Genomic DNA, 21,512 nt, shown 5'->3' with positions numbered 1-21,512 from the left:
AAAGAAACACCTATATCACTTTCAAGACTAAACAAAACTACTATTTCGCTTTGCAACCACACGGGATAAGTTCTAGACATCAAATGCAATGCATAGAATAGCACAAAACCTTACACACACATGGCACATAACTCATTCAGGATTGGACTCATCAAGACACTTTAGTCAAAAAAGTTAAGCAAACTTAAGATCATACGATTTAAGGTACTTATACAAGAGTCAAAAATTGAGCCTAAGCGTCACCACTAAAGTACTCTCTATTCTCAAGGCATGACAAAGTTAAAAGATATTGCTTCAATTCAAAACAAGCACAAGTTTTCCTAGTTCTAAAAAATTAAAATTAACTATACCCGGTTCAAACGAAACCCTTGGAAAAAAACCGCGACACAAAGAAATCCAAGAGGAATTGCTACACTACCTACAAAGAAAATCTTTTTGTCCTTTTTCTTTAGACTTAAATCTCTCAAGAAAACTGTCTAGGATATCCATCGTTGGGAAAATTCCAATTTTCTATATTTTTTTTAACAAAAACTCCTACACTAAGAACGAGTACTCCAGCTAAGCTAAGATAGCACAGAAAATCAAACAGACAATCTCTTCACCCCACACTTAAAATTGTGCAATGTGCTCAATGCACACTATAAATAATAAGAGGGTAAAAAAGACTCCCTGGTAGGACAAAGGTTGAAGCAATAGTGGCTCACGGGATACTTAGACTTCTTCCAGGTATGATCCCTTGTGCGAATACCTCAAACTTATTTTCAACCACCTGCTCGCTTTTGCACATGTCTATTGGTACTCCTACAAAATACAAAAACAACACTACAAAAGATATAACACAATAAAAAATAAGCAAAAGTAAAAAAAGAAAAAAGAAAATTGGGTTGCCTCCCAACAAGCACTTGATTTAACGTCGCGGCACGACGCCATCACTTTTACCACTTTTCTTTTCACTTTGAGGATATGAATTGCGCCCCCAATTTTGCATTAATATTTCTGTCATGTTCCTAGGAAGGTGGTATGAAAATAAAGGAACCAAGTAAATAATATCGCATCTTGCATTTCTTGGATTTTAACTGAGGGATGTCGTTTTGTCTCCTTGGCATCACAAATTTCAGAATATATGCACTTTGTTCCCCATCCATTGTCTCCTTCATATGCTTGACTGGATCAATTCCCATGTCACCAATCAAACACAATATTGAAAAGTGTTTAGAATGAGGTCCAATACGTTCCAACTCCAAAATTGCATTATTTTTTACATCCTCAATTTTGCGCACTTCGTTAAACTTTGCATCATTAATAATTTGGTTAAATAGTTGGGATTCCTCTTTTTGCTCCATAAGTTGGCCAGTATCCACAATAATTAGTTGTATGGTATCAGACGCCTCAACCTTTTTACTCAATTGAGCCTGCAAGTCATGGATATCTGAGCCAAATTCGTCTATCTATTGCCTGAGCTCAGTTCTGTCGTCTATCAGTTGTTCTGTCATATTTGAAAGACCATCACTGAGGAACTCATGAGATTTTATCAGCTGAGATTGTTCCTCTAGCCAAGATTGGCTCACTATAGCTGCTTCTTCTAAATTATCTTCTGGTGGGAACTCGCTCTCTTCAGCCACCCGCCTCGGCCTTCATTCTCATTATTGTTGCACTAATTCTTCGTATAGCCTTTCGATTTTCATCTTGTTGTTCGGCTACTTGCCTCATCATCATGTCATGTTGTTCGGCTACTTGCCTCATCATGTCTATAATACGAGCCACGCTTTCCATATCCTCCACTTCATTGCTCCTATCAAACTCATAAATATTATAATAAGAACTCTGAGAAGGATAATAAGAATTAGGACAACCATCCCAATGGACACCTTGACAACCACACACATTACAAAAATTCCACACATCAGATTGAAATGCACAATTTTACCCTAAGTGTGGTCCTTCATAATATGGACAAGGATCACCGTAATAAGAATAACCAATATTCAACCAATTATCATCCCAAGATGTCATATCAACAAAGATAGTAAATATTAAACTAAATTAAAAATTTAAAGACTTGAATAGACAAAGAGTAAAAATCTAATCTAGTAGGCTAGTTAATTTCTAAGTCCCCAACAATGGAGCCAAAAACTTGTTGCTCCCAAATGCATACGCAAGTATACGTGATCGACAAGTAATATAGGATTGTAAGTCCAGATATCGTACCCACAAGGACTTGTGATTAACTATCAACTAAATTAAACCAAACAATTAATCTATTCAAGAGAATCCTAATGTATGAATATTTAACTAAAATTAATCTAAAGTAACAAATTAAGAGATTAAAGAAAACAACGATAAACTTAAAGCCGAATTCAATATGAGTGAATATTCTAGAGCTATGGGTTAGCTAACAATCCCGTTGAGTTTTCCACTTAAATCGTCTAATTAATTTATCTGATTTATTGGTTGACAGGGTTAATATTGCTCGTAGCTTTCTCCCGAAGTACAACTCGCCTATTCAAGCTAATCTAACGCCTATATTTCTATGAAATTAGAATTAATAAGAACGCATTAATAATTCTTGTATAGTAACCAAGCAAGGCGATTAGGTATATTCCTATCCTAACCCCAAATTCGCCGCCCCTCCCCCCCCCCCCGAGTTAAGATCTTTCTCTACTCAATCTTATATGCAATCTAGAATTTCCTCTCCCGAGTTCAATACTAGATTCGTAGATACTATTCAATTGGTGATCAAGAAATCAAATAATTAATCGCAAGATTGAATAAATAAACCAATATGATAAAATAATAAGAATAATCTAAACTTCAAACTACAACGTTTATGTGGCACCCAAAACTCTAGAACTAATAAACTATGAATTAAAAGAAGAGAAGAGAAGAAAAACTAGTTAGAAGCTTCCTCCAAGCGTGGTGTGTATTCCTTAGGTCTAAAGTTTGTCCAAAGTAGTCTCACTGGTCTCTGATGTGTCAAAAGTCCTCAAAATAGCATTTTTATATGTAATTATACCAAGTAGGGTCGGGCCCAGACAAAAACACCTTCTCCCGTATAAAATAGGACAATCACTCTGTAAAATTTGTACAGGCGTGCCGCATGGGGCGACGCACTGTGCGGCGCAGCAATGGGGAAGTTCACAGAGCTGTTTTCTGACAGACTGTTGGAAAATTGCACAGGTGCGGCGCGGTAGTAGGATTTCACAAAAATGCAAAACATGAAAGTTGTAGCCCTTTCGAATAGCTTTCCAACGATATGTTGTGGAGCCCGAATGGAGTTCTGAGCAAAATGTTATGTGCATTTTACTAGACAATACGTTGTATGCCCGTTCGATTCTTCGTTTCCTTCTTAACTATCATCCATTGATCACTGAACACGATCCTGGCTTAATTCCTTGAGCTTTTACTCAGACTTCAAAGCTCTAAATCACTTGAATTCATTCCATAATATTTACATAGCTCGAAATCACTCCTACAAGGCATAAAACACAATTTAGTGCAAAACACTAGCGATTAAAGCTCAAACTCAATTAAAGTGCAGTAAATTAAAGTGTAATAAGCGACTAAAATACACAATTATAGCCTATCATTACTAAGTTACATGTCTCAAATCTATAGGGAGCAAAAACTCGATATTCTAAACAGGGGCAGATGTAGTGTGTTAATGACGGGTTCAATTGAACCCATAATTTTTAATACGGAGTAAAAATTCATATGTGAAAATTTATTAAATTTTTTAAAATAGTAGATATGAACCCATAACTTTAAAAAAATAATGAATTTAATTTTTAAACATTAAAAATTGAACCCATAGAATTTATTTTGTATATCCGCCCCTGATTCTATAACTCGTGCCTAGATTAGCAAATCTTCTTCATGCCTGTGATTTCTATTTGCAGTTACCTACGGATTCCATGATATTATTTGCACAGTATGGTCCTCTTTAAGATCACTCTTTAAATTATTTCCCCGTTAAGTTAGTGGGATAAGTTTTGCCTATTAAAGTAGCTGCATGAATATCTTTTGGCAGGCAAATTTAACTTGTTGAGCTAATAGTTATTACATTTGAATGCTGGAGAAAAAGAAGACCATCTGTGCAGTTTGGAATGACACCAGTAGTTTAATTATATTATATTTAAAGATTAGTCAATTCCTTCAACCTCAATGTTCAAACTCCAGGACCTTGTGCCGTAAGTTCGAAAATTATTTCCAAAAATTCGAATCTTATGTCCTGGATTTTAAATTAGCAGTTTAGAAATTCAAGACACTTGAGTGTGTTTGGTATGAAGGAAAATTATATGCGGTAAAATATGTTCATATTTAATGTTCGCATGAGAAAGTGACGCGTGGAATTTGAGACAGAAGACAATCGGGCCCGAGAGCGGTGATCTCGCTTGTTATCTGAGAGAATTGTATTCGTAAAGGCGAAGTAAATGCCTACCACCTGGTAGTATTTAATGAAGGATATTCAATAGTATTAAGTGCACGGTCCGTTGCAGAAAATAAGGCATTTACTGCCTACCATTACACAATCCGGAAAATAAGGCATTTGGTTGATGAGTGATAAACTTTTTCCGGAAAATATTTTCTAGTGTTTGGTTAGAGAGTAGAAAATACTTATTTAGAAAATAATTTTTTGTGCTACTCTCCTCATCTCCCTTCCCCCATGTTTGTTGCGCCCCCCCCCCCCCCCTCCTCCTCCTCCTCCTCCTCCTCCTCCAAATACCCAATATTTTTAAGACTCTATTTTTTGAAGAATTTAATTATTCTTATAAAAATTCTCACAGACTCAAAGGAACTAATGTGCTACTTTACTTTTCTAAGCAAAGACAATATTGGAATTTTTGCTCCATAATATAAAAAAAGATACTTTTTTTTGGTTGAAAAAAAAAAGTAATCTTTCTACAACATAAAAATAAAGTACTCATTTTATTGAAATAAAAAAAATACTTTTTCTACATCATGAAAATAAAATACTCATTTTGTTGAAATAAAAGAAAATATGTTTCTACATCATGAAAAGAAAATATTATTTTTGTTGAAATGAAAGAAAATACTTTTTACTACATTATTTTATTGAAATGAAAGAAAATACTTTTTCTACATCATGAAGAAATACTTTCTTGTTAACAAATTATATCATGAAAGGAAATACTCATTTGTTGAAATGAAAAAAATACTCTATCTATAATATGAAAAGAAAGTACTATTAATAATATTTTTATTGGGGGGTGGGGGCGGGGGAAGGGGGTCGTGCAGGGGTTGGGGTGGGTAGGTGGGTGTGTAAGGTGGGTTGGTGGAGATGAAGAATAGTGTGGGGAAGGTTGAAAAAGAGTTTGGAAAATATTTCACTTCTCTTGATAGGGAAAACATTTTCCTCTAATTGAAGAAAATGAATTCATGAGGGAAATGTTTTCCAACACATTTAAGCCAACCAAACATGGAAAAATTGGGAAAAAAATTCTGAAAAATATTTTCCTTCATACCAAACGCACACTTAGTCCTGGGTTTCAAATTATCAGCTAAAAAATTTAGGACATAAAAATTTAGAATACTTGATCCTAAAGTTTGGGAAATTGATTATTCTTTAAATACATTATAAATTGTCGATACATTTTAAATATCATGTTTAAAAGTGGCTACTGGTGCACTTCGCCCGTAGTATTTTCCAAGCTCATAATGATTTAGATTACAAACATTTAAGATCTGATGAGTGAGTAGAGGTTAAAAAACATGTTTAGTGCATAACCATCCATCTAATTAAAGAATATGACTCTAAAATTTTAGTGGTGTTATGAATAGTTTGTACATTGGATGCTACATTGGATGTCCATGTTGTGAATAGCATAGTTTGTATATCGGATGCTACATTGGATGTCCATGTTGTGAATAGCTTAAAGATTAAATCTCCTACTTTATGTCCATCATCTTTACTTTTTATGCCTATAAAAGGCTATGTAATTGCAATGGAAAGAGATACCAAAGTGAAAGAAGAAAAGACTTCTTCCTTCTTTCTTTCTCTTCGTATTTACATTTTATTGCATTGCTTTTATTTTATAACACGTTATCAGCACGAAGCTCTAATTTTATTCTTAACTCCCGCTAAGTTGAGCCATATTTTATTAAGGTATGTATCATTATAATCATTTTATTTATGGCAGTACATATCATATGCTCACTGTTTGCAGATTACTTGTGCTCTTGGGCATCTTAAATAGTTTAAGTACATTGCAATGATAATAATTATTTCCTTCCGTGCTCAACTCTTAGAGGACCTCAAAGTCATCAAACTAGATATGCACTAATGACATACTTATAATATTCATGGACTCCCTCAATCAAAACATATCTTTAAGGCATTTTGAAGAACTGTGAGAAATGAATTGACAAACAATAATTTTATAGTTTAATTACTTTATATTTATTGGAACATATAAATAATGTTAGTCACGTTCAATTCTATTAACACATATATATAAATAATATAAAGTAAAATGAAACAAGTATGTAATTTCTACTTTATGGCAAGAATAAAATGAAATAGTAGATTGTTAACATGATATAACTATATTTTCATTTCTTTTACCTTAATCGTTTTGTTTTCATTAATTGTTTATTATTATAATTATTTCTCTAACTTATTCATCTTTTATGATAGTTTTCACTATGTCAAATTTAACAAAACTTGAATTTGTGGCACTTGACATCACCGGGAGGAACTATTTATTATGGGTCCTTGTTGTTGAAATTCACCTTGACGCTAAAGGTCTTGGAAATACTATTATACAAGGAAATGAATCATCAAATCAGGATAAAGCGAAGGCCATGATTTTCCTTCGTCATCATCTACATGAAGGGTTAAAAATTAAATATTTAACCCTAAAAGATCCACTTGAATTATGGATTAATTTGAAGGATCGGTATGACCACCTAAAACTTACGGTATTACCGAAAGCTCGGTATGAGTTGATACATTTAAGGTTGCGAGACTTTAAAACCGTAAGTGAGTATAATTTTGTTATCTTTAAAGTAAGTTCTCTATTAAAATTATATGAAGACACTATCACAGATGAGGACTTATTGGAAAAAATATTTTTTACTTTTCTCGCTTAAAATATGGTGCTACAACAACAATACCGTGAAAAAGGTTTTAAGAAATATTCTGAGTTAATCACATACCTACTTGTGACAGAGCAGAATAATACTCTATTAATGAAAAATCATGAAACTCGTCTCACTAGGTCAGCTCCATTTCCGGAAGTGAATGTTGTAGCAGCATATGATAAGTTTGAAAGAAAACAAAATAATTACCGTGGTCGTGGACGTGGTAGGGGACGAAACAATATCGTCATTATAGTAGAAATAAATTGGAGAACAATAAGGGTTCTCAAATTAATCATTCAAAAGGTAAAACTAGTATGTGTCACCGATGTGATATGAAAGGTCATTGGGAACGCATTTGTCGTACGCTAGATCATTTTGTCAAACTTTATCAAGCCTCCCTCAGAAAAAAAGAAAATAATGTGGAGACACACTTGACCTTTCAAAATAATGATGATGAAGCAGGTCTTTCAAACAAATATGATTCTAAGGCACATCTTGCATATAAAGATGATGATTTTGGAGGCCTAACAAATATTACTCATTTAGAAGCTGGAGACTTCTTTGAAGATATTGACTGAAAACTAATCATCTCACTGGGTAATGAAGCTATAAAAGTTGTTATTTTTATGTTTGCAACTAGTTTATTTTTCTTGATTGTATTTTCCTAATGCATCATGTGTTGCTAGTTTCTACATTCCTAATGTATTTCTTAATTTTTTTTCTGTTTGTCTTTCATATTTCTTATGATGTATTTTTTATTTTTTTTTATGAAGAATAGGAAAATTCCCCAGTCTTCAGTTGGACTCAAGATTAATAAAGATGATATATGTCTTCTGGATAGTGCTACAACACACACTATTTTAAAAGATAAGAGATATTTCTCTTATTTGGTAATGAAAGAAGCGAATGTTAATACAATATCCGGTAGTACAAGATTAATTGAAGGTTCTGGAAGAGCCAATTTATTACTACCAGGAGGAACAAATTTGGCTATTGATGAAGCACTATATTGTAGTAAATCTCAAAGAAACTTATTAAGTTTCAAAGATATTCGACAAAATGGCTATCATATTGAGACTACAAATGATGAAAAGATTGAATATCTTTATATTACTACAATAATGTCCGGTAAGAAATATGTGCTTGAAATGTTACCTGCTCTTTCCTCCGGCTTATACTACACAAGTATTAGCAGGATTGAAACACATGTCGTAGTAAACGAGAAGTTTACTAATCAAGATAATTTTATTATTTGGCATGACCGGTTGGGCCAATTTGGTTCTAATATGATGCGTAAAATAATTGAGAATTCACATAGACATGCAATGAAGAATCAGAAGATTCTTTAATTTAAGGAATTCTCTTGTGTTGCATGTTCTCAAGGAAAATTAATTATTAGACCATCAACTATCAAAGTTATGATGGAATCCCTGCATTTCTGGAACGTATACAGGGTGATATATGTGAGCCCATTCACCATTCATGTGATCATTCAAATATTATATGGTTTTGATATATACATCTACAAGATGGTCACATGTGTGCTTACTATCAACTCGCAATATGGCATTTGCGAGATTGTTAGCTCAAATAATAAAGCTAAGAGTACAATTTCCAGATTATGCAATTAAGACAATTCGTCTTGATAATGCTGGTGAGTTTACATCCCAAGTCTTTAATGATTATTTTATTTCAACTGGGATAACAATTGAGCATCCGGTTGCTCATGTTCATACACAAAATGGTCTAGCAGAATCATTGATCAAACGCCTCTAATTAATCGCTAGACCAATGCTTATGAGAACAAAACTTTCCATTTCAGTATGAGGTCATGCTATTTTGCACGTAGTAGCACTTGTGCGGATAAGGCCCACAAGTTATCATAAAGTCTCCCCATTGCAATTGGCTTTTGGTCAGGAGCCAAATATTTCCCATCTTAGGATCTTTGGTTGTGCGATATATGTTCCAATTGCTCCACCACAACGCACAAAGATGGGTCCTCAAAGAAGGTTGGGGATATATGTTGGATATGAATCTCCTTCTATTATAAAATATCTAGAGCCGATGATTGGAGATTTATTTACGACAAGATTTTCTAATTGCCATTTTGATGAATCAGTATATCCAACATTAGGGGAGAAAATAAGTAGCTGAAAAAGAAGATAGATTGGATGTATTGTTACTGTTTCATTTAGATCCTCGAACAAATCAATGTGAACAAGAGGTTCAAAAGATTATTCATTTGTAAAATATTGCAAATCAATTGCCAGATGCATTCACTGACCTACCAAGGGTGAGTAAGTCATATACTCCAGCTGCTAATGCTCTAATTCGAGTTGATATCCCGGCAGGACAATTAATTAAAGCAAATGAGTCTAAGCCATGCTTGAAACGTGGTAGACCAATCTGTTCTTAAGATAAAAAATCCTTGAAGAAGAAAAGGAGCAAATGATCAAAGTGAACATAACACAGAGGCAGTGGCTCAAGAAGAGCCCCGAGACGTAATAAATGATAAGACCTTAGGGGAGGTCCAGGTACCTGAAAATAATGAGAATGAAGAGATATCAATAAGTTACATCTCAACCGGGAAAAGATGGAACCGAAATAATATTGTTATCGATAACATTTTTGCTTATAATGTTGCTGTTGAAATAATGCAACAAGATGAGGATCTTGAACCAAAATCTGTCAATGAATGTAGACAGAGAAATGATTGGCCAAAATGGAAAGACGCTATCCAGGCAGAGTTAACTTCACTTGGAAAACGTGAAGTCTTCGGACCCATAGTTCGAACACCTGAAGGCATAAAGCCAGTAGGGTATAAATGGGTTTTTGTGCGAAAACGAAATGATAAAAATGAAGTCGTTAGATATAAAGCACGACTTGTGGCACAAGGGTTTTCCCAAAGGCCTGGAATTGATTATATGGAGACATATTCTCCTGTAGTGGATGCTATCACCTTCAGGTATCTCATAAATATGGCAGTGCAAGAAAAACTTGATATGCATCTAATGGATGTTGTTACAGCCTATTTGTATGGATCATTAGACAACGAAATTTTTATGAAAGTACCTGAGGGATTTAAAGTGCCAGAAGCATATAAAAGTTTTCGAGAAACTTGTTCAATAAAGCTTCAGAAATCTTTATACGGATTGAAACAATCAGGTCGTATGTGGTACAATCGCCTGAGTGAATACCTGTTGAAAGAAGGGTACAAGAATGATCCAATTTGTCCTTGTGTCTTTATAAAAAGGTCTGGATCTGAATTTGTTATAATCGCCGTGTATGTTGATGATTTAAATATCATTGGAACTCCTGGGGAGCTTCCAAAAACAGTAGACTGTTTGAAGAAAGAATTTGAAATGAAAGATCTTGGAAAGACAAAATTTTGTCTTGGTCTACAAATTGAGTATATGAAAGATGGAATATTTGTCCATCAATCAACATACACCGAAAAGATTTTAAAGCGATTCTATATGGATAAAGCACATCCATTGAGTACCCCGATGGTTGTGAGATCACTTGATATAAAGAAAGATCCATTCCGACCTCATGAAAATGATGAAGAGCTTCTTGGTGCCGAAGTACCATATCTTAGTGCAATTGGGGCATTAATGTATCTTGCCAATAATTCCCGACCAGATATAGCTTTCTCAGTAAGCTTATTGGCAAGATTTAGTACTTCGCCAACACAAAGACACTGGAATGGTATTAAACATATATTCAGATACCTCCAAGGGACCATTGATATGGGTTTATTTTATTCAAATGAATCCAAGCCATCATTGATTGGTTATGCAGATGCAGGATATTTGTCTGATCCACACAAAGGTCGATCTCAGACAGGCTATTTATTTACAAGTGGAGGTACAACCATATCATGGCGTTCGACAAAACAAACTATGGTTGCTACTTCTTCAAATCATGCAGAGATAATAGCCATTCACGAAGCAAGTCGAGAATGCGTTTGGTTAAGATCTATAACTCAACACATTCAGCAAACATGTGGTCTTTCTTCGAAAGAGAATATTCCAACAATATTGTATGAAGACAATGCTGCATGCATAGCTCAATTGAAAGGAGGATATATCAAAGGAGATAGAACAAAACACATTTCACCGAAATTCTTTTTCACTCATGATCTTCAGAAGAATGGTGAAATAGATGTACAACAAGTTCGTTCAAGTGATAATTTGGCTGATCTGTTTACTAAGGCATTACCAACCTCAATATTTGAAAAACTGATATATAAGATTGGAATGTGTCGTCTTCGAGACTTTAAGTGATTTTTCATCAGGGGAAGTAACTACACACTGCACTCTTTTCCTTAACCAATGTTTTGTCCCACTGAGTTTTCCTAGTAAGGTTTTTAATGAGGCAGCAAGCAATGCATATTATAAATAACTATGTACATCCCAATATTTTTTTTGTAAGTTCTTAATGAAGCACATTAGACATTCAAGGGGGAGTGTTATGAATAGTTTGTACATTGGATGCTACAATGGATGTTCATGTTGTGAATAACATAGTTTGTACATTGGATGTCCGTATTGTGAATAGCTTAAAGATTAAATCTCTTACTTTATGTCCATCATCTTTACTTTTTATGCATATAAAAGGCTATATAATTGCAATGAAAAAAGATACCAAAGTGAGAGAAAAAAAAGACTTCTTCCTTCTTTCTATCTCTTTTTATTTACATTTTATTGCATTACTTTTATTTTATAACAAATTGGAGCTTTATTCGATCAAGTTTTCCAAGGTCAAGGACCACCAGTTTCCACCAACTATTATTCTCAACTTTCGTATCGGCGAATGTGATAGAGAAAGTTCCTTCACCTCCTCCAGTAGTAAAAAGGCAAAGCTAGCCACTACATTACGAATGAATTCTCAATTCTCTTTTCAACCTTTTGAATAGAGAATCCAATCATTTGCAATTCTCAAATTATTTAAGCGAAAACATTATTTAATATATATAAATATATTCAAAATTTAATAAGCTACACTTTTTATAATTCAAAACCCATTAATTCAAAATTATAACTTCGCATCTGAGCGAATTTCCTTTCGGCCACTGGTATATGGGCACAAAAAGGAACTCCCACTAAAACCTCAAGAAATATTAAACATCAATTAAAGAAAGGTGAAAATATAAGAAAAACAATCAAAGTGATTCCAAATATAATTAACACAATCAAGATACGGCAGCGTTGATTATTTTATCACAAAGTACAAAGACAAGGTGTAGCTGCTCTAGGAAGGCTAATATTCTCTCTACGACTCTATTATAAAATGTGATGTTTAACGTATTATATATTGTATCTTTTTCTTTGTTTGACAACATGATCGTGTCGAGTGATTTTATGGTGTGCCTCTCATACAACTAATATTAATTGTGTGAGGCATAAAAATAAATTTTTTTGATCATATCTTAGAATTTCCTTCTTGAAAGGTTCAACGTTGTAAGTTCAGAAGCCGATTGAGAAAAGAAGATCCTATATCAAATAACTCTTGGCAAGTACCAGCTCCAAAGATTACCCATTATAAACAGCACAATCGAGCTTTAGTTTATCGAGATTACCTAATGGATATTTCGAATACTCTATACATTTAGAAAAAGACTAATCCCTTCATTTAATTGTATTGGACGGTATTTGAGTCGCAGAGAATTCAAGAATAAAATACACGCAAAGAAACTTTTGACACATGTCTAAAGCATGTTAAAATTTGTGATCTTACAAATGTGATTACATTGCTATATTTATAAAAGCGTGTCATTTAAGTAAGTAGATGAGTTTAAAATTAAAAGTGTTCTAATAAAAAAAAGTGTAGTATCTGCTTTAGTATACAAGGTAAAAGCTCCTACCAATTTTTTCATCTAGAACTTTTGACACTTAATGTAACAATCAATTATTGTTTTAATCAGTAACAACTTCTAGATATAGCCACATAGATGCATTCATTATCGAAGGGCGCGCTGCTACGTCTTACAAAGTCACACAGCCAAATTAGTATCCTCTATAGTACATTTTCTTTTTCAAATTAATATTAATAATAATACTCCCTCCGTTTCAATTTATGTGATATTTTCTTTTTGATCCGTGTAAAAAAAAATGATCAATTTCCTTATTTAAAAACAATACCTTTATATAATAATTTATAATCGCATAAAAATATATGTGTATCATTTTACACTACAAATTCAAACTCTTTGAACCGGAGGGAAAATTTGAAAAATAAAGTATTTCCCGGGATGCACTCCTACATACTTTGATGGTGCGCCACATCCACAATTGTGGACCCTCGCTACAATCACACCGCTCAATACGATCCATACCACGAAATAAAATATCGTTTCGGAATCAGATTCATTTCCCAAAAATTGGCCCCACAACTCTAAGAAAACTTATGGAAAGAGAACAAAATCAATTCACGCGAACCGCATCGGTCAAAAGTCGGTCGCCTCTTTATCAGCCAAAATACAACAGGCCAAAATAATGACTTGACTTCGTTTAGATCACGAACAAAAAAGTAATTATTCTACCAAAACAGGAGATAATTAAAACAAAAATCAAAATTAGCAGAGAGAGTATTATCTTATTTAAACCATAGTCTTAAGATTAAACATAAACTGGTAGAAGCAGAACCAATACCAATTACAGCACAACCCTAGAACTAGACCCACAGTAAGCAAGCAGTAACTGATAGATTAAAATTAAAAACAAAGCCAAAAACGGCGACTTAAATATAGATAAACTAGATCATCATCAACGTCCTCAGATCTAGCAGAGTTGACCACAGTCAGCAATCACAACAGGCTTGGAGCACCTGCCAGATCCAGATCCAACAGCCTCAGCCTTCTTAATCACATCATAGCCTTCAACAACTTGACCGAACACAACATGCTTGCCATCGAGCCACTCAGTCTTAGCGGTGCAGATGAAGAATTGAGAACCGTTGGTTCCAGGTCCAGCATTAGCCATGGAGAGGATTCCAGGACCGGTGTGCTTTCTTTTGAAGTTCTCGTCGGCGAATTTGGCGCCGTAGATTGACTCACCTCCGGTACCGTTTCCGGCGGTGAAATCACCTCCTTGACACATGAACCCTGGGATCACACGGTGGAAGGTTGAGCCTTTGTAGTGCAAAGGCTTGCCCATCCTTCCGACGCCTTTCTCGCCGGTGCAGAGAGCACGGAAGTTCTCCGCCGTCTTGGGAACGGTGTCGGCATAGAGCTCCATCACCACACGGCCAGCTGGTGTGCCGCCGATGGTAAGGTCAAAGAACACCTTTGGGTTTGCCATCTCTCTAGATTTTTCAGTGAGGTTTCCGCTGTGTACGATTTGTGCTTAGGGTTTAAGCTAGACGGAACATTATATAGGAAGATGTGAAAGCGGATAATTTAAAGTAAGATAATCGTGGCCGTCGGGTTGAGACAGGTGTCAGGATCTCGGAGAGTCTGATAGAGAAAGGGTTTGGGTTAAAATTCACCGCTGCTGGTTAGAATCTTACCATGGTTAGTCAGAGTTATGGCTAACCACGTGATATATGCGTCACTGATGCTAACGGGCCACATAAAGCCCAAGAAGGAAAGATATACATGCCCAAAAAGGGGCATTTGCATCTATACCCATTTTTTGTCACGTTTTAACTTGTGCTCGCTTTGTAAAGAAAAATGTAAGCGTACCCACTTTTTCGCATAACTTTAGCATACGGGGCTAAAGTAGCAAAGACAATGACGCAAAACTTCAGCATTTTAGTAGCCGGGCCTGAAGTTCAGCTCTAGAGCTGAAGTTTTTGTTTTGTAACTGGCGAAGTTTTTGTTTTGTAACTCGCGAACTTCAGCTCTAGAGCTGAATTTTTTGTTTTTGTGTTTTTGTTTTGTAACTGGCGAACTTCAGCTCTAGAGCTGAAGTTTTTGTTTGTAGCTGAAGAAGTTTTGTTTTTGTGTTTTTGTTTTGTAACTGGCGAACTTTAGCTCTAGAGCTGAAATTTTGTTTGTAACTGGCGAACTTCAGCTCTAGAGCTGAAGTTTTTATGACTGGGGAACTTCAGCTCTAGAGCTGAAGTTTTTGTTTTTGTAATTAGGGAACTTCATCTCTAGAGCTGAAGTTGTTGTTCTATATTTGATTAACTTCAGCATGTTGCATGAACCATCCCACGATTGCAAAAGTTAGTTGATCAATCCTTGATTTACTGCACCACTAAGATAAAATATGTTTAAATGTGGTTACCATGGTCCATATAATTGGTGCAGTCTACCCATTCTTATTGTAGCTTTGAGCTGTTTTCTACGGTCAGATGTTTTTCGCTAAGCCTTAGGCAGTTTCTGATTATAAGGCAACTGAGCACTTATGAGTACTTCAAGCTCCAAAACACAAGTAGTATTAAGTTTTCTTGCAGAGACATAATCTTAAAATTTTTTGGCACGTTTAATAATTACCAAGGAAGATAGAATACAGCCAGCCACTTATCAATTTCAAGAGGCCGATTCAAGTTTTCAAGTCAGTGTATTGTAGCACCTACTACTCCTTCGTAATGATGTGTACTTTAAAATAATGTTGAAGTCATCGTTGTAGAAGAATAAAGAAGAAAACGAAGGAGGAGAAAAAGAAGGAGAAATGGGGCTGAAGTTGTTTAAAAAATGGGTACAAGTTAAAAAAATTTAAAAAATGGGTATAGGTTAAATGAGGGCGACCAAATAGGGCGCCCAGTGTAATTTTTACCCCAAAATGTGAGCCCAAGCTCAAGCCCAAGTCCATTTTCCATGACGAACCCAAACCTTTTCTTAGACCTTTCCTCTCATGAGTGACTACGGTTCTACTAATTTTTATAAAGCACTATCTTTTAGTAGTAATTAGTCATCTATAAATACCATTTGCTATGTTACGTGTTATAGATACCTTTTACGTGTATTTGATGTATTTAACCTAATGTATTCATGAATATAGTAGCAAAAATAGGCGTGAATCAGGGAAGTCCAGCTAATCTCCAGATGTATTCAACTGTATTTACCAGGTGTATTCAAAAATACAATAACGTTTTTAGCGTAAAATATGGACCTTTCAACTGGTTTAAAACGGAAAGGAAATCAATTTACTTGATATTCTCCTAACATAACTCAACTAACACAAACTATTGCACCATAAATTTGTAGTCCTCCGTTCACGAAGCAGAGCAACATCTGGATTTTAAGTTCTCCTTTTTTTCTATAGTTCCAGTGCGTACCCAGTTCTATTTTCAACAACGAAAAGTTGTGATTGATACAATTGTATACATATGGCAAGTTTAACAGTATTGTTGCGACGTTTTGGCAAGTGGAACATTGAGAGCAATTACGTCGATTATTCAATTGAGGGAATACTAATAAAGGAGTATGCGTCATATAATGATTTGGTTGCGTCAATCACTAATCAACTGGGCATAGATTTGAGCTCAAAGTCCATTAAAATTCAATACAAAGTAGAAGGAAATTGCATGCCAATGGAAATACAAATTAATATGGGTTACAGGGTGTGTATGTAGAGTTGAAAAAAGAGAACAGAGAACCCGGGATGTATCCTTTGTGCATAACAACTATTGAAAAAGAACTTGTATCCGGAAGTAGTTTAATTCAAGGCGACATTGTGCAAATAGACAAATCAGTTCAAAGGTATGATTCTGATACAGATGATACACTTGCACTAGATTTTGTCAACTCAGGACAAGCAATTGGGGTGTTCGAACTGGACAAGGATTTGATAATTTCAAAAACTAATCAAAGGGAGGTTATAGCTAGACAAATATATAAGGATAAAGCAACATTGAACGAGGTGATGGAGCATTGTGCTATATCTCAAAGGTTTCAATTCCGAGTTGATAGGTCTAATTCTGTCAGGTTTGAGTGTATTTTATTATTCTTTATTTTTGTCGTATTTTGTATTTATGGTTGGAGTTATAAGTTATATATTGATGTGTTTACGCATATTTGTAAGACAATTGATCTTCACTGATGTGGTTAACTATTTTTTTATGGTCTTCAAATACATGTATTCTTGTGTATTTTAATTGTATAAACTTATTACAGTGGCTCTCATTGTTTTCCTCATTGGTTTACTAGTTGTATACAAATGTATGCATATAACTATAAGTGTATTCAGTTGTATTATTTGCACAAATAAATATAGTCGTATTTGTGTTCATGGGTATATGAGTGATTTTTTTGTAAGCATTTATGCTAATCATATGTATAATGATAAATTCTTTGCAGCTAATTATGTATGTCAAAAGATTGTGAATGGAGGTTTAAGGCTTCGAGTATTAACAAATCAGAACTATTCAAAGTGAGAGAGTTCATTGATAAGCATACATGTCCGTTGAAGGACAAAGTGTATGAGCAGCGACATGCAAGTAGTAACTTTATAGATGGTCTGATTAGGCCCAAGCTTACTAATCATAAGAGGAAATACACCCCAAAGGATATAATTGATGATGTGAAATCAAATTTAGGTGTAGATGTTAGCTACATGTTGGCGTGGCGGGCTAAAGAAAAGGCGATGAATTTTTTGAGAGGTGAACCAGCTAATTCATACAAAACATTATCAGGATACTTATATACAATGGATAAGACATATCTAGGTTCACACGTTAGAATGGTAAAATTGCCCAAAAATGAGTTCATGTATGTGTATATATCTTTGTATACCTTTATAAAAGGGTTTGGTCATTGTAGACCCATTGTGGTTATGGATGGAAGTCACCTAAAATCTTACTATACCGGGACATTCGTCTCGGCCAACACGTTGGATGGTGCAGGTGAGTACGTGAATTATAATAAATTTTATTAATATTGTAAAGATTGAAATACATATTTTAAAAATATGTACAATGGATGTATGCAAATCTGGAATCAAATTCTTACTACAATGGATGTATGCAAATCTGGAATCAAAATGTAATTTGTATTCAAATGAAAGCAACAATAATGATTAGTAAATTATATGCAACTGTATAATGAATGCAGCATCAACTGTATTCAACTGTATGCAGCAGTAACTGTATGCAGCATTAATTTTTGGTAAATTATAAACTAGTCAGGATAGAAATAACATGCAATTGTCTTTACAAGTCATATATTGCCACTAGCATATGGTGTTATTGATTCAGAGAGCGATGCTATTTGGACGTGGTTCTTTGAGCAATTCAAGATAGCATATGGTGGCAGGGAAAACATGTGCATCGTTTCAGATAGAAATGAGAGTATCATTAAATATGTATCGAGAGTGTATCCAGATGTACCGCATTTTGCCTGTATATGGCATCTATGGAACAACATATATAAGAAATTCAAAAAGAGCCATGCAAAGTTGAGCGAGATATACTTCTCGATGGCAAAAGCATACACACAAGCTGAATTTGACAGTCTGATGGAGAAGGTGGAGACGGTAGATATTAGGGTGAAAGAATACTTGGAGTTAGCTGGATACGAACATTGGGCTAGGTTTTATGCACATGTTAACAGGGGATGGACCATGACGTCAAATATTGTTGAGTCAATCAGTGCCACACTACTGTCAGCGAGGGAATTGTCAATATACGACTTCCTCGAAGAAGTTAGGAAGATGTTTGGACGTTGGAATTGCACTAACCGCAAAGAAGCTACACAAACTTACACAACGCTTGAAAAAAAATACCAGGAGATGCTAACTTTGAATGAGGCAATGTCTACACTCATGACTGTAAGTTTTATTAATGTAATTGTATCATATATTTAGCTCTTTCTTTAGATAGCTTAACTTTTTCTGAAATAATTTATACCTTTTTTAGGTAGATGTATTCAGTTGTATTATCATGCAAAGTCCTATAATGTTTTTGTTTCTTTTCAGCTGCCTAGAGTTAACCAGATTTTAGATGTATAATAGTATATTCATAAGATAAGACGTAATTATAGTTTATAGTCTGCTGGTCTACATAAATGATGTATTCTTCTGTATTCAGTTGTATTTAACTGAATAATTCTGTATTATATATACAGAAATTCATTTGTTTAGCTGAAATAATTATGCATTATGCATATATGATGCATTATTTAACTTAATAATTCTGCATTATACATACAAAAATATATTTGTATTCAAAACATATTTGATTTAATTCATACTGCTGTATATTTAATACGTCTATTCTATGGTATATAAATGAATTTTTTTGTTAATATGTGCTCAAAACTTATAGGTCTATGTTTAAATATAGGTGGTACCATTGACTGAATAGTTACATACGGTTACTGATAGAGGGAGGAATTACACCGTCTGCCTGTTAGAGAGAAAATGCGTTTGTGGGAGATTCCAAGTTGATGAGTTACCATGCCCACATGCTTGGGCTGTATTGAAGAGCAAATTTCTAATGCCAGAAGATTATTGCTCTAACTATTACAAACCAAATTCTGTTGTAATGACATACGATGTGCTTGTGTACTCGCTACCGGACAGAAATGAATGGAATATACCAGCACATGTTGCAGAGGAAGTTGTATTACCACCCAAATGGAAAAGACCTCCTGGAAGGCCAAAGAAGAAGCGCGATAAACCTTTCAGTGAATTGCTGCAGCCGAAAAATTAACATTCATGTAGCATATGTGGGTAGGGAGGACATAATAAGCGAACATGTAGAAATGCTTCACGTAGGATTTAGTTAACACTCTGACATGTATTAGTGCTCCAATGATTTATCATTACTTCTGATGACATTGTAAAATAAATCATTTTGAACCTTTAAATGAATAGATTCTGGATATAGTTAGTTGTAGTATTGTGTTGAATACATTCGAATACAACCTTTCAACAGATACTTAGACAATCTAGTATATACAGTGGCTGAGTTGTATATACATAACCAACCACAATACTCTGAATACAACTATATAACAATTTCAATAAATACATATACAATCTGCTGAATATATAATTATAGCAATTGTATTACTCAGTCTCTGAATTGGATATACAATGCACACGACTGGAGCTTATTACATACTAATAAACAATGTTGAATACATACAAAAATACAAATTGTCTTATACATTGTGCCTGCCTTGACTATACAAATCAAACCAAATGAATGCAATTACTTATAGATTTGTATAAGTATGAATATAAATTGCTTAAGTGAAATAAATACATCAAGTTGAGTACATACGTATAAACCTGTAACATATAGTTTCTGACTTTGATATACAAGCCAAGTGACTGAATCTTGATACATACTTATACGCCCTGTTGAATACATATCAATATATCCTGTAAGATACATATGAATAGAAACTGTAGATTAAGCATGAATACTTATGAACAAAATAATGAAACATAGATTGAAAAGTTGCAATGGTCATATATGAACACTGTTGATAAAGTGATTAAAACATGATTTTTTCTAACTGAATACCATCTTCACTAAAAAACTATTCAAAAAACAGTATTCACCGAAAACAACCTTCCAAAACTACATTCACCTAAAGCTACTCTAACACTATCTGCAACTTTGAATCTGACTCCGTGATTTGCCTAGCAATCTTTGAGGGTGCTTCATTCTCGCTTATGGCATCAACATCTATCTTCCGCATAGCATAGTCCCAAAGGAGAGCACCATATCTTTGACATAGTAGATTGGAGTCAAATGTTGTTTGTGGAACCCCACCAAGATTGCTCAGAAACTCCGCGTATGCAGCAACGTGCACCCCACAATCCCTGAAAAATGTTGATTGAAACAATTAAAAATAATTCATACAATTAGAGTTTTAAAATGATACAAACATGATGATTGAATACATACATGCTGCCAGCTTTTTGTTGAGGCAGATTTGATATGAAAACAACTTCAAAGAGATCAGTATGTGACTTGTCAGTGTATGTTGAGTAAGTAGATCAATCTATGCCTTGACTATCTCTGGAAAAGCCACTGATTGATAGATACAGAGGTACAAGCTTAGCAAGCTTATCTATCTCAGAAGCTATATATGCATCATGACCTGCAGATCTGTATGAGTCATACATTTTGATACATCTCTCCTTGAATGAGACCACAACCAATATCCAGTGTAGTTTCTCCTTCAAGTTGACTGGTATCAAGACATTATCAACAGTATGCCAAGGTACATTAGCTAGCAATCTGTAACCCCTTATGTACTCACATACCACATCCTCTTCTTTGGCTACATTTGCAATACTATCTGTATCAACATACCTGTCGAAGATTTCTGCGATTCTTGTCTTGAATATACAATCAACAGTTGTATATTTGAAGTTGGTTGTTTAGTTGTACTTTCCCTTCTTTCTCATATAGTAGAATATGACGTCAATATGCTATATAGAATTTTAATAACATAGTGTTAGTACAATGAATGAAATTAAGGAAAAAACTGAATTTTCATCATGAAT

At 34.4% G+C, this 21,512-nt stretch overlaps 2 protein-coding genes across 2 annotated transcripts; one reads left to right on the top strand and one right to left on the bottom strand.

Moving 5' to 3' along the window:
• Positions 1 to 13,678: 13,678 nt before the first annotated feature.
• On the bottom strand, positions 13,679 to 14,455 carry LOC104236415 (peptidyl-prolyl cis-trans isomerase). Its single transcript, XM_009790334.2, has one exon. The coding sequence runs from the start codon at positions 14,400 to 14,402 to the stop codon at positions 13,884 to 13,886; it is 519 nt and encodes a 172-aa protein (XP_009788636.1). The 5' UTR covers positions 14,403 to 14,455; the 3' UTR covers positions 13,679 to 13,883.
• A 1,922-nt stretch (positions 14,456 to 16,377) lies between these two features.
• On the top strand, positions 16,378 to 19,698 carry LOC104236416 (uncharacterized). The gene is made up of 6 exons (XM_070157668.1): positions 16,378 to 16,494; positions 16,611 to 16,975; positions 17,381 to 17,892; positions 18,101 to 18,118; positions 18,223 to 18,815; positions 19,351 to 19,698. Exons 1-6 carry the CDS (start codon positions 16,378 to 16,380, stop codon positions 19,696 to 19,698), a joined length of 1,953 nt encoding a protein of 650 aa, XP_070013769.1.
• Positions 19,699 to 21,512: the final 1,814 nt, after the last annotated feature.

This window comes from Nicotiana sylvestris, chromosome 1 (genome assembly GCF_000393655.2).
Source record: "Nicotiana sylvestris chromosome 1, ASM39365v2, whole genome shotgun sequence".
Classification (NCBI taxonomy): Eukaryota; Viridiplantae; Streptophyta; class Magnoliopsida; order Solanales; family Solanaceae; genus Nicotiana; species Nicotiana sylvestris.
The sequence above is the reverse complement of the archived record's forward strand: the minus strand, read 5'-3'. Positions and strand labels throughout refer to the sequence as shown.

Coding starts and splice junctions, on each gene's coding strand:
- LOC104236415 (XM_009790334.2), bottom strand. CDS start 14,402: ATGGCAAACCCAAAGGTGTTCTTTGACCTTACCATCGGCGGCACACCA.
- LOC104236416 (XM_070157668.1), top strand. CDS start 16,378: ATGGCAAGTTTAACAGTATTGTTGCGACGTTTTGGCAAGTGGAACATT. Junction 16,495..16,610: donor ATGCGTCATATAATGATTTG/GTTGCGTCAATC, acceptor TATGGGTTACAG/GGTGTGTATGTAGAGTTGAA. Junction 18,816..19,350: donor CAATGTCTACACTCATGACT/GTAAGTTTTATT, acceptor TTGACTGAATAG/TTACATACGGTTACTGATAG.